The sequence below is a fragment of the Candoia aspera genome, chromosome 3 (assembly GCF_035149785.1).
Source record: "Candoia aspera isolate rCanAsp1 chromosome 3, rCanAsp1.hap2, whole genome shotgun sequence".
Classification (NCBI taxonomy): Eukaryota; Metazoa; Chordata; class Lepidosauria; order Squamata; family Boidae; genus Candoia; species Candoia aspera.
The window spans coordinates 108,718,102-108,732,480 of NC_086155.1; the positions used below are offsets into that span (position 1 = coordinate 108,718,102).

The 14,379-nt window shown below is 40.5% G+C and overlaps 1 protein-coding gene across 1 annotated transcript; it reads right to left on the bottom strand.

Annotated features, from left to right (window-relative positions):
• Nucleotides 1-673: 673 nt before the first annotated feature.
• On the bottom strand, nucleotides 674-12,956 carry NTMT2 (N-terminal Xaa-Pro-Lys N-methyltransferase 2). The gene is given in 7 exon segments (XM_063299893.1): nucleotides 674-867; nucleotides 870-1,004; nucleotides 2,829-2,857; nucleotides 2,859-2,906; nucleotides 5,502-5,595; nucleotides 5,598-5,683; nucleotides 12,805-12,956. Coding segments are annotated over 7 exon segments (738 nt in total).
• Nucleotides 12,957-14,379: the final 1,423 nt, after the last annotated feature.

Genomic DNA, 14,379 nt, shown 5'->3' on the forward strand with positions numbered 1-14,379 from the left:
TAGTGACCTCTTGCAGAACAGTAGGGTTCCACAGAACCCTGGTTGAGAAACCCTGCTCTAGATTGTGCAGCTAGCAGTACTAGTAAGTGCTTTCATTCTTGGCCCATACTGGTTTAGGCCGAAATGGCTAAACGGTGGAATGAAGGCAAACCAACCCCTCCAGCCCATTGCATCCCAAACAGTGCACAAGGATTCTGGGAGTCAGCATTTGTTGCCTATATAAAGACAGGAAAGGAAGGGGAGAGACACTCTAGGGAAAAATGTTGCTTATGACTCAGTTCCCCTTGTGACTTTGATCTACCTTGTTTTTAAATTTATTCAGCTTCTTCATGACAGAATGGGGAGTAAGAGGAGAAGACAGAAAGCAATGGTAGATGGTTCTCCAGGCAAATCTTCTCAATTCCTGCTGCAGTCCTGTGATTGTACTGGTGACATGCAGAAGAGGGAAACAGCAGAGCCCAAGGGTTCAATCGATCACTTTGCTTCTCATGCAAAATTAGGACAGCACCATTCGGCAGTGAGCCAGAACAGATGCAACAGAGCAGGTTAAGGCAGTTGTTTCTCAACCTCAGCAACTTTAAGACATATGGACTTCAACTCCCAGAATCCCCCAGCCATGCAACAGAAGTTAGTGTGGACCATTTCTAATTTTCTTTTCTTTCTTTCCTTCTGCTCAGTTCCAGTCTGATTCAGGAATGGGTGGGAGTTTTCCTAACTGGAACATTCCTTTTCTTGGATGGGTAGAATTCTTCTGCATTGCTATCATCCAGACTGACACACACTACTCAGGAAAGTCCTCTTGCTTTTTTTGCCCGAAGAGGGTGAGTCCACTCTTGGCAATGAGACTTCTGCGAATGTTCAGGTCTCAGTTATACTACTGTCCAATGAATCCAGGACATAGACCTCCTGGACTATGATGTCTTTGAGGATGATAATGCCATTATACTTCAAGCCATTCTGGCAGCAGATAAAAAACCTCGGCAAATCCTTCTCTGTCAGATTTCCTGCAAGACATAAAATAGTGAGATAAATTGTGTTTATGCGTGTTATTCTTGCACACAAGCTAGTTTATTTGCAGCATACACTTTGCACTGCAAACTTTGTTGCTACAGAAGAAACTGTGGACAATGCTAACACTAGGAAACAATTAGTGGCAGGGAACATAGAAATGAAGTGTATTTTGACATAAGGAAGCTTGACCTGTGGTCTCTAAAAGAAAGACCAACACTTTGGTAGTATTACTATAAGTATTCAAAGCAAATATATCATCAGGCAATTAGTCAATTGCATCCCGATATGATTATTTATTTCCATTAATAAATCATATAAAAGAAAATAGCAGAAACATTTTTATTCCCACTGAGTTCTTGCATAGAGATCAGGAAACCTACTTTTTAAACTATGAGGTTACCATATTCATGTTCCTCTAAAATTATTCTTTTGGCACTGAATATAAGATTTTTTTTTTAATCCATTCAATTGTGTCCGATTCTTGGAGGCTGCCTGGACAAGTCCCTGCAGTTTTCTTGGCAGGTTTTTCAGGAGTGGTTTGCCCTGGCATCCTTCCTAGGGTTGAGAGAATGTGACTGGCCCAAGGCCACCCAGCTGGCTTCATGCCTAAGGCAGGACTAGAACTCATGGTCTCCCAGTTTCTAGCCTGATGCCTTAACCACTACACCAAACTGGCTCTCATAGGATTAAATAAACGAGGAATATTATGGTGTGAATGGAATTCAAAGCTTGTTAATATGTCCAGAATAGTAATGATAGTAATATGAAGCAATCACCTCATTCATGGAATATAATGGGTGCTTTGAAGACAACTTCCATTCATAATCTTTCCATATTTTATTACTACTAATAACTTATTTCTTACCACAAATAATCTATTACAAAGCAAAAGATGAATAGCTTCACAATGTCTTCTGATTGGTAGCACTAGAAACCCTCAGTCTGGAAGCACAAAGTTTAAGATTTGAAAAGAATATTAGTGACGGGAGAAATTGTGTGGGATGGTTCAATTATATTTTAATATTAAGAAAATCAGTATTAGGGGAAACTTCTTACCCAAACAAAACCCCAAGTATATCAGGGAACTTGCATTCAAAATGAGCATGAGAATATATATGCATTTTTTGTGCAGGCTTTTAGAAAAAGTATTCATGAATTATTGTGGAAACAGGATGGAACAAATTTGTGGTTGAATAAATGTGACTGGCATGGAATGTAAAATATTTTTATCTAGTCATAGGACACAGCATTTAGGATTCTGCTGGTGGATCTTTCCAAATCCAAGTAGATGTTGCATTCCAGCGGTATGCTCTATGTGTTTTCTTCCACCAAACTGTCATTTCACTGTGGTGTTTCCCAGCAAATAAAAGGCAATGACAAATGCCTTTGTCTTAGCTCAAGTGAACGTCTAAATCTTAGCTCATGTGAAATGGCATCTTCAGGTTTAGAAAATGGCCTGCAAATGCAGATGCAGCCCTACAATATTATCCTACCCTGCAAGTTTCAGGGAGGCGGCTTTAAGAGTGGCTTACGATAACTCTGCAGTTGAATCCATTGTTGATTCCAGTTTAGAGGAGGGAGAGGAAGCTGAAAATAATTCTACCCTGTTATACTGTATGTTATCATTACTACCTATGGCAAAACATCTGTAAGTGAGGCACACAATAAGGAAAGGTAGACGGTGAATAAAATTTCAGGCCATAGTTATTTTGGTTACAAAGTAATCTTGTCACTTGCCAGTATGACCAATTCCATGCCCTTCCTATCACTTCTCTTGCTCATATATTTTGACATGGTATTGCAGCTATAGAAATGACCTGAAATCCACAGAATCCAGATGATTTCTGGGAATTGGTGTGAATTCCTGTAAGCTACAGCAGTAATACATGCCAACTCTTTATATATAAGAGAAAGAGAAAAAAAAATACTAAAATTAATAACAAGAATTAGCAGGTGACACTAATGCTCATCAGTCTGTTTTGTTTGGGTTCTGCAAGCAGTGCAACTGAATTTACAAGCATTTAAAGAAGCTAAATCACATTGGTCTAACAATAGGTACTAAGGGGAAAAAAATCTGAATGCCCTGGGAGATTAATTATAAGAGAAGAGATTTAACATTCTCAGCTATCAACATACAATATATAATGCAGAAGAAAATGAGCTAAAGTCTCAATGTATCTGGTTCCAAATAAGCAGAGCTGGTCCTCATAAGGAACTTTTTAATATTTATTTTCTAATATCAACCATGTGCTAGCATCAAGGCTCATCTCTATTTTGAGATTTCTCTATGCCTTAAATCCTTAGTTGTACCAGTGCTAAAAGACTGGTTACCTACAGATATTCCTCTTGGCAAGCTAGAATAAACTCCTTGCTCTCTATAGATAGGATTCTCTCTCTGAGCTCTAGCTGCTCAAAGTCAGTCAATCAATCTTGTGAATGTTGGAGGTATCAGCAAATCAGCATGCCTCATTAGCATGTGGATGAGTTTGTTTTAGGATGCAAATTCTCTATGTGCTTCTGGAGGAAACTGTTGCCCCTCCCACATTCCTCACTTCCTCTTCCTCCTTCTCTGTTCATCTGGGAAAGAAGCAACATGCGGCTGTGTGCTGTTTCCACCTCTGGGCCACATGCTTGGGCCTAGAGTCAGGATTTTGCCCCTTTCTCCATGCAGCCTTCAGCAGCAATGAGGGATGAGGGTAAATTAAGTTTAGGGAACAGAAAGAAGAACCAGAATAATCAACTTTTCTTCTGAGATGGATGTAACTGGACCAAATAAATCCATAAGACTTCTTTTTACTTACTTTTGAACCTACTTTGTCTAAGTGTGTAATCCTTTATGCTTGGGTGAGCTAAGTATGTAAGATCAATAATCTATATTTCTCTAACATGCTCATTAATGCTATTTAAGATAATATTCTTTTTCTGTGCTCATCTTCAGCTGTGTTAAGCTCTGCTCCATTCAGTGGTCCTAGCTGTCCACTAATGGCATCAGTGAAAACCTGTAATAATTAATCTCTTGCAGAATGGATCCTTTCCACTTACCAGCAAAATTATCTATTCAAGTTAATGAATAATCTGGAAAGAAAACAAGAACAAATTTAGCCAATAATTTAGAATATTAATCCATAACACAATTTTAGCTCTAGTCATCCCCACTTCTTGTTGGAAAATCACATCTGGAATGCACTGAAGTACCTAAAATATTTCTCAAAAATGTTGATGGTAATGACTCCAATGGTGCCATATTGTTATGAGGATCTAACTGAGCTCCATAGAAAAGCTGTCTTATGGCTTTAATCATGAATAATTTAATAGCTGCTGGAATATATAAGGCAGCTCTGCTTTGGTAGAAAGTTGGTATAGTCAGCCTTGATCTTTGAGCATTTTCCAAGACATGTTCTACAGTGGCTGCCAGAGTGCAAAATGCTATACCTAAACATTTAAATATATTAACCAGTTCCAGTTACACCATTCAGTCTCCAATAGTGGTTTTTGGGGTGCTTCACAAATAAGTATTTTAGTTTTATCATAATTTATATCTAAACCTTCCTCTTTGCAAAACTTAGTGAGAGAATGTAAAGCTTGATTTAGACCAACCAATGTCAGAAATGATAAAACTGCATTGCCAACATAAAGGAGCACAGCTATATACCTGTGGCCCAATTGGGCGGAAATATTGGGGGTGGGCCAAAACATCCATGGCAGTAACCAAGTTGTTCATGAAAAAATTAAGCATTAAAGGTACCCGTATACAGCCCACCTCTCGGTATTTCCTTAGTGCAGTGCACCAAACTTCTATCTATGAATTTTCATGAGGTTTGTAGAGTAATAGGAGCAGGTGCCTTTCAATACAGAATTCCTTCAATGTCCATCACAGCCTTGCTCCTGAGATAGAATAACGGGTGAGCGATACACAATACTTGTTTGTTGCTTAGAGTCATGACAAATTATTATTGTTATTTGCTGCAAGAACCAATACCAAGGATTCTTTGTGAGTTTATGAGTATACTATTTCTACAACCCCAAATTCTCAGTGTTTAAGTAGACAACTAACCAGTGCCATGAAGACTGAGCTTACATTTCTTGTTGACAGTAGTCGGTGGCTCAGTGTGTTTTGCTAAAATAGGCTGTAGCTTCAGAGCCAAAGAGAAGCTGTAATGGAATCATTCTCCCAGTTGGCTGCCCCTCTTGACCTCTGAGCAATAGAACATTACATTATTTAATGGTGTTTTCATAGTAGTTCATAAACTGCATGATACTAAAAGCTAGATTACTCTCTGTAAATGGTTGAATTATTCTCATTTGCACTGACTGGATTCTGTTGTGAACTTGCAAATGTTCACAGGAAAATTTAAAATTTGAAAAAAAGATTTCTCCCATTTTTACTCTATGATATGATAAAATAATCTCCAGTTTGCTCTTGTCCAAGCATAATCTGAAAACCAAGTGACTGATCATTACAGCATACGAGAAACATAAAGGAAGATAACCCATATAGATAATTTACCCCTACAAAATTCTTTAGAAATTTTCTAGAGGACCCAATATCTCTGTTGGACACTTCAACAAAATCTCCCATCATGCTGGCACCTCTCTGTAAAAATGTTTGGCTCTAGCATAAAATTGCATTTCACAATTGATGACTTCACTTTTCAGGGCACAAAGTTTGACAGAAAAAAGAGAGCAATAATTAATTAAAAAGTATCCCCACGAAGGTATGAAATAGACAGCCCAGCAGGAATTTGAGGGAAAAAATGATGTAGGGCAGATATTTTGCACCGCTTTGATCCCATATAGAAACAGAGAGAAATAACAGGATATACATAGCCCTACATAGGCACTTACTTAAGTAGATAATCATCCACAATTATTTTTTCATCTCCCACACCCCTGGCTCACCTCCCAGAGAGCAAGCAAATCAAGAGGAGCACATGCCCAAATTGTAACCAAGCAGTAAATGTACTCTTCAGTTTTTCCTACCAGTAAAGACCTGAACAAAATATTATTCTAGAAATAAAGTGCAGAGAAGAATCACAAGGTCCTTCTAAATTACAAAGGTGGTATGCATAGGTCATTTTTCCACTCATTCTGTTCCAAAGCTGTCAACAAAAGACCCAGTAGCCCAAGAAGAAAAAACAGGAGTCATCTGCAACATACAGTGTAAGGACTGTGACAGCCACTATGTAGGACAGACAGGCAGAAGACTAGCAGAGGCATCCACGAACACCCACTAGCAGTCAGAAGACACAATGAGAACTCCTTAATCTCACAGCACATGGACAGACTCAACCATACTTTCGACTGGGAAACTGTGAGCATCCTAAACCAAGCCAAATCCAAAAACGCCAGAGAATTCCTGGAAGCCTCGCACTCAGACAAAGCAGCCATCAATAGATACATAGAAATAAACCATATTTGCACACCATTCAAAAGAGATAATAAAAAAGTTAGAAGGAACACAAAGACCAGAATGCATCCTCCCCAGCAGCCAACACCCAGATAATCAGGGATTAAGGCCAGGCAAACAGTCAAGCAGAAAACAATACTCACATCAAGGAACTACCAAGGAGACAAACAATTGTGGAGACAAACAGTCAAGCAGAAAACAACACCCTAATCAAGGAACTGCCAAGGAGAAAACCACACACCCCACCAACACTGGCAGGGCAAGCTGCTTTATATAAAGAGGGAGCAAACTCCACAATCATTAGGACTGATGATGTTACCTATTTGGGTAATGAAACATCTACAAGCAAACAACCAAGCTCAGAGAGCACCAAGAATTCCAGAGCTGTCAACAAAAACCGAAGTAAATAATTTCCATTGCAAACATTTGCTATTTATGTTAAAGTGCTCTTGTGTGTGTGTGTGTATTTATTTTATTTATTTAAAACAAAGGTATATTTTTAAAAAAGGTAATACCAATAAATGGACAGAGAATCACTAAAGTTATACAATTAATGCTCTATATAACATTAATTAAAGTGCACTGTAATATGTTCATATTTTAAAAACTGATGTGCTGATGACTTCAAAAGGCTTCCCACAAATTAACGAAGTCACAAATAGTAATTGCAGGTGAAAGATCTTTTACAGGGAAGATAATGGTAGAAACCAGTAATGCAGCACAGATAGGAGAGTACGGGAAAAGTTTTCCCAGCTCTGCCACCACCAAATGCTTCTCTGTTAAGACAAAACAGTGATATTATATCAATCTAGATGGTTCAATAAAATCATCCCAAATGCCAAAATCATTAGAAATGAGCCCTGGTGGGGGAAAAGGTGTTGGAATGATCAGGGGTCCACTCAGCATTGTCTCACAAGCATAGTAAGGAGGTTTCTCTGATAGACGTGTCTCTATTGTGTTCATGGGATGTCACATGGGTCACCTGATTTCCACTTCCTCCTTCTTCTTGGGCTTGGGGATTAACAATCGCCATTATCTCGTGGGCAGACATGCAAGCAGGAGGGCTGCATAATGCAGCTCTCATCCTCTTTCATCTTGCTTGCACGCAGACTTTCTATTTCCCAAAGGAAGTGTCTACAAAGAACCAATGATGATTAAGTACTTTCTACTATGAATCTACCCATATCCAGATCTACTGAATAAAAGTAAGCTATTATAGTATAATATCTCTATTTTTCTTCATCTAGCTACTATGTGAAGACTGAATTTATTTCTGAATGTAATTAAGCTTAATGTGCAAGTTCTTTTTTGGTTCACATTTCTACTCTGCAAGATTGTTGTTAGCTGCTTAGAGTTCTTTTATTAACCTTTAAAAACTCCATCAAAAGGAATAGGGAAAAAAATCAACAAAGGCATCTGTTCAGGAATCAAAGAGTAAGGGGCACCCCACTCCCAAGGGAGCTGCATTGATTCATCTATCAGAAACCCCATGTCAGGCTCACTTTGCATGCCTGCCATGAAACTACTGCTACATGCATCAGCCAAGGCAAGAGCAAACCCATGTCAGCTTTTGCAGCTTTGCAGACAAAGAGGATCATTAATCACATTCCTTCACAAGCCATTGGAGCCAAGGATGGGCAGATAAGACACCTGGACTCTAATTAAGTCTAAGGAACTAGGAGTGGGAAGATCAGGATTGAGAACGGGTTTGTTTGTGAGACAGAGAGAAGAGACTATGTCAGAGGGAATGATTTAATCTGAATGCTTTGGCACCAAAACGTTATTCAGAGCTTTGCAACTGTTCTGTGTAATCTGATTTTAATAAATGAATTCTCTAAGCTTTCTAATGGACTGTCTGGAGAATTTCTCAAGTTAAGATCCTGGTACTGGGGCCTTCACACCCAGCCCAGAATTCTTTTCCCTTGTGTGCCTTTTGCCTGTCCAGTCTCCAGTAAAATAATCCAGAACTTGTAAAAACCCAAATATTATAATTGGAATAATTATATATTTCAATAAATGGAGACATTCTGGGATTTTGAGGATTAATCTGAACCAAATTCTAAAAATTCCACACAGTTGGCCAGCAAGATGGCCAGCTACAGATGAGGGCAGAGGCAACATATTAAAAAAACATATTTGTTACCTCAACCACTCTATTGCTCTATGGTTCAGAAACAATCTTTCTTTTACAGTTGTATGAGAGGCTTTGTCATTTTCAACTTTCTACAGAAACAGAAACTATGCCTGAATTGAGAGGATCAAACTTCAAAGCATTTTGCTTTCTTGGGTGAAGACAGACATGTAACATTTATGTGAAAATGAAGTGGTCATTCCAGGGCTGCAACGGGGTGGGGGTGGGGGGGTGGCAAGTGGGGCATGTGCCCTTGGCACCATGCTGGGGGGGCACCAAATGAGTGCTGGGTGGGTGCCAAAATGGGCGTGGAATCCATGTTTGCCCCAGGTGACACAGACCCTAGTTGCGGCCCTGGGTCATTCCAAAACAGCAAAAACAGCCTTTACACAAGAGGATGGCCCAACACAGGAGGAGCAACACCACAGGACCAGAATCAGCAGTTTACCTTCATCTAAAAGAAAAAGGACACTTATTTGAGGACAATAATGTTCACATTTTTGACAGAGAAGATAGGTGGTTTGAGAGAGGGGTTAAGGAATCCATTCATGCCAAAGTGGAAAAGCGGAGGCCTCAGACACAACTTGTCCCCCATTTTTCATGCTGCTCTTTCATTAGTCCCCAGGAAGATTAAGACCACTTCACAAGTTCACCAGGAAGGCCACACTTAACAATCCACTTGGGGATGAGCAAGGGATCTAGGAGTAAGACATCCCAAAGACAATCCACACCTCCATTGCACAATTAACAAGCCATTTAGGTGACAATGTAGCCACCCTGGAAGACATATATGGGGTCCCCTTACCAGCCTTTGCCCAGACTGAAGAAGCTGCTTGGACAAGCAGTGAAACGTTTCAACCAAAAAGAAAGAAATCCAGTTGCCATGACTCAACCTACAGACCCATCTGAAAGTGGCCAAGATTGAGAAATACTGGTCTAAGAGATTGCTAGTCTCAGGTCACTTCCTCTGGCTTTTCTTCCTAGGCAGACGTACCTAGAGCTCATGCTCTTGGGGTCCCACCCTGGTAGGTGTACCTAGCTAGGTACTAGGGTTTGCCTAATTCTATAATGTATTTTGGGTAAATAAATCTCATTTATCTTAAAAGCTGCTTTGTTAATTGTTGGTCACGGCAGATTCCCACACTCAGGAAAACTCACACACACACACAGGGAACACTCTAGCCTCAAACATATTTTAACCCTTAACCTGCAATCTTACAGGCTCAACAGCTTCAGTCCTGTTAAACTGAGTGGGGATTATAGGTGAGTAGACTACCATAGATTTCAGGAAATTCTGACATAGTTTACAGAATTTTCAGGATAGATCAGACAAAATACAGCAAGCAAGGTTGAACCATTCTGATTTTTTTCTTTATTCTTAGCTTAACGAGGATGTAAAGACATCAGTTTAACTAAAGAAGCAAAATTCAGCTAGTGTCAGTCAGAGTTAAGGTTCCCCCCACTTTGCTTCCCTCTACTGTCTGTCTACAAAGGAGGTTGTTGTTGTTGTTTATTCGTTTAGTTGCTTCTGACTCTTCGTGACCTCATGGACCAGCCCACACCAGAGCTTCCTGTCAGTCATCAACACCCCCGACTCCCCCAGGGACGGGTCCGTCACCTCTAGAATATCATCCATCCACCTTGCCCTTGGCCGGCCCCTCTTCCTTTTGCCCTCCACTCTCCCTAGCATCAGCATCTTCTCCAAGGTGTCCTGTCTTCTCATTATGTGGCCAAAGTATTTCAGTTTTGCCTTTAATATCATTCCCTCAAGTGAGCAGTCTGGCTTTATTTCCTGGAGGATGGACTGGTTTGATCTTCTTGCAGTCCAAGGCACTCTCAGAATTTTCCTCCAACACCACAGTTCAAAAGTATTGATCTTCCTTCTCTCAGCCTTCCTTATGGTCCAGCTCTCGCAGCCATATGTTACTACGGGGAACACCATTGCTTTAACTATGCGGGCCTTTGTTGTCAGTGTGATGTCTCTGCTCTTAATTATTTTATTGAGATTGGTCATTGCTCTTCTCCCAAGGATTAAGCGTCTTCTGATTTCCTGACTGCAGTCAGCATCTGCAGTAATCTTCGCATCTAGAAATACGAAGTCTTTCACTGCTTCTACATTTTCTCCCTCTATTTGCCAGTTATCAATCAAGCTGGTTGCCATAATCTTGGTTTTTTTGAGGTTTAGCCGCAAGCCAGCTCTTGCACTTTCTTCTTTCACCTTCATCATAAGGCTCCTCAGTTCCTCTTCGCTTTCAGCCATCAAAGTGGTATCATCTGCATATCTGAGATTGTTAATGTTTCTTCCAGAGATTTTAACTCCAGCCTTGGATTCCTCAAGCCCAGCATGTCGCATGATGTGTTCTGCATACAAGTTGAATAGGTAGGGTGAGAGTATACAGCCCTGCCGTACTCCTTTCCCAATCTTAAACCAGTCCGTTGTTCCCTGGTCTGTTCTTACTGTTGCTACTTGGTCGTTATACAGATTCTTCAGGAGGCAGACAAGATGACTTGGTATCCCCATACCGCTAAGAACGTGCCACAATTTGTTATGGTCCACACAGTCAAAGGCTTTAGAATAGTCAATAAAACAGAAATAGATGTTTTTCTGAAACTCCCTGGCTTTTTCCATTATCCAGCGGATATTGGCAATTTGGTCTCTAGTTCCTCGCCTTTTCTAAACCCAGCTTGTACATCTGGCAATTCTCGCTCCATGAACTGCTGAAGTCTACCTTGCAGGATCTTGAGCATTACCTTACTGGCATGTGAAATGAGTGCCACTGTTCGATAGATTGAACATCCTTTAGTGTTCCCCTTTTTTGGTATGGGGATATAAGTTGATTTTTTCCAATCTGATGGCCATTCTTGTGTTTTCCAAAGGAGGTTAGAAAATAGTAAAATATTTTATGACTATCACCTAACTGCTCTACAACTGTGTATCTGCTGATCATAATACTGTTTCTGCTGCCTATCCTAAAATGTAGCTGCTAATATATTATCTGAAGAGTCAATCAAAGGCTTCAGTGAAACTTAGCTGGCAACCAAGCACAGTTAGCAAAGTTTGGGCCTTCTTTCTTCCACTCTTTTCGGACATCTGCACAGGCTACACAGATCCCATGCTGCATTATTTTCCTTAAATAGCAACCCCTATGCCAATTCCTCTTTGGTAGTCATCTCTCCAGCAGCCTGAGGCTACCCAATTCCATCTCTGCTTGCTAGATTGTTTCTTCTAGTTCTCTTTTCTCCAACTTCAGCTCAACTTTCACCCTTTTCTGCCAGTTTCTTAGTCTGTTTAAACTTCTCCCCTCCAGTAAGAGTCTCTCTGTCTATGCAACACTTTGTCTGATTTCTCTCAGCTCTTTACCAGACTTCAGATATCCCCAAGTACAGTTTGTATAAATGGGAGATTATACGACAGAATGGCAGACAATGTTTACCGTCTTCTTTGTGTCACACACACAGGTTCGTAGGATTAAGTGCAATTGACCTTAGTAGAACCTACCTCTTGAATAGACAAGCAGAGGAGTGTATTATATCAACACTGTGGGGCCAAAAGGCTGGCTTTCCATAATCAGAGTTGCACTGCTAACTTCATTCAATTAATTAATTGGTCAGTGGCATTGACTGGTGGGATCACTGAGGTTGCTTTGGCAATAATTAAATATTTAGAGAGGGCTTGCCAAGATTTTCTGGTTGACTGCAATCCATATTTTTATGGTATTTTTCCCTCAGCATCCAATTTAAGAAATTGGATCATCCTTTCAAAAGCAAATAAACTGGTTCGTTTCATAACTGCAAATACTTTGAGACTATGCTATCTAGAGAAAACATACCCCAAAGCAACTGTTCCTGTTACTTCCTACCTGCTCACAATTACAATACTTGTTAAGACATTTATTTGGAACATGGACACCTGTAACAGAGAACAAGGGGAACAAAATTTGCCTCTTCTACTTTATCGAAAGCTTAAGATGGTGGTCAGTTCCATAACTTTTTGTGGCAGAATTTCTTTCAGGATAGTGGTAGGATTTTCTCTAAACATGCAAATGAATAAAACCAGTTTTGAGTATCTCCAGCATGTTACTTTCACTAGATTGATTTGTCTCTCTCTTGAATGTAGAGAGGGCATCTGACAAAATGACTACCATAGTATTTCTGATTGAATCTCTGCTTCTGATTTTAGAAATCAAACATTTTATGCCTACTACTAATCAGTGATAAACAAAACTGCCAGTACCGATTTTTCAGTTACTTGCCTAGAGGTAGGTTTTTCAACAAGTAGAGATAATTCTGGAAAAAGTCATTTTGAATCATCTTATGTAGGATAAAGGACAAACAATGCCAAGAGAGTTCCTCATCAGTCTTGTGTCAATGTGATTTAAAAGCTAAATGGACTCTCATGTACTCCATATGGTTCATAAGAAAAAAATTGCAGGAATTATACCTTAAAAGGGACCTGTCCATTCTCACAGAATTTTGATAGTATCATTCATTCATTCATTCATTCATTCATTCATTCATTCATTCATTCATTCATCAGATTTATAAGGCTGCCCAACTCACACACAATGACTCTGGGCAACTTACAGAATTAAAAACCATAAAAACACAATAACCAAAGAGCCCCAAACACAACAGAAAATCCCCAGCAGCAGCAAACACATTCATACCAGCCACTTGATTGGCTCTGAAGCTTGGGGACCCCAGGCCCATTGACAGAACCACGCCTTCAGGGCCTTCTGGAACAGGAGCAAGGAGGGGGCCAATCTTGTACCTGGGGGAATGAAGTTCCAAAGGGAGGGAGCCACTATGGAGAAGGCGCTTTTCCTTGGTTCCACTAGATGTACTGTACCTCCCTAACTGAAGGGACCCACAATATGCTTTGCCTCCCCGCTCTGGTGGGCTGGGTGGATGTAAATGGGGAAAGGCGGTCCTGCAAATAACCTGGCCCCAAGTCATGTAGTGATGATAACCAGCACCTTGAATTGGACCTGGAAGCAAATTGACAACCAATACAGCTCCCACAAAAGAGGTGACACATGGGCAAGTCTAGGCTTGCGCAAAACTATGTGGGCCAAGCAACTGTAGATCTGCTGACCAGGCCATTGGGCTGAGCTCAGCGGGGTGGAAAGCAAGATCAGTATGAGGCATCGAGGTCGCATTCCCTGAAAATGACCCCCCCATCTTCCACCATATTTCCATACCTGACACCACTGAGATCTGCTCCCACACCGTATCTACCCCACAAGTCTCTCCATGCCCCATCCTCAAACCTCCCCTCTTGATCTAAAGAGAACCCCCCTCCAAACAGCATACATACAAAATACACACAACCAAGGGGCAAAGTAAAAACCTAACAGGTGCTATAGCACTAGCTGTCAGCACCTGTAGGTCATCACCCACCCCCACTGATATCCTCAACAAACACAAACACCCCCCTGCCTGGTCGCTCTCACCCACTCTACCAACCCCTCCCCCCCATCAAGCTATTTTGCAAGATATTCAGGATATTGCAGAAAATATCTGCTTCAAATGTGACATCTGGCTGAGGATGTTGTGGAAGAAGTTGAAGATTCTACTAAGATAGAGATGTTTCTACTGACAGTGAGACTGAAGTCTTCGCTGAAATGCCAGACAAAGATTATATTCTGGTGGTGAAGGGGTTAAAGGGACAGCAGATAACAAACAAAGTTGTTTTTCTGAGGGAATGTTATGGGAAAAAAGTGCTTTTGTTCTGTGGGAGGTTTTCTGCTGAGAACTGAGTTTCCAAGGGGGGCAGTTGGGCTGTTTGATTTCTGTATGAAAAATGCCTTGTGTGTAAAATGGAGATATG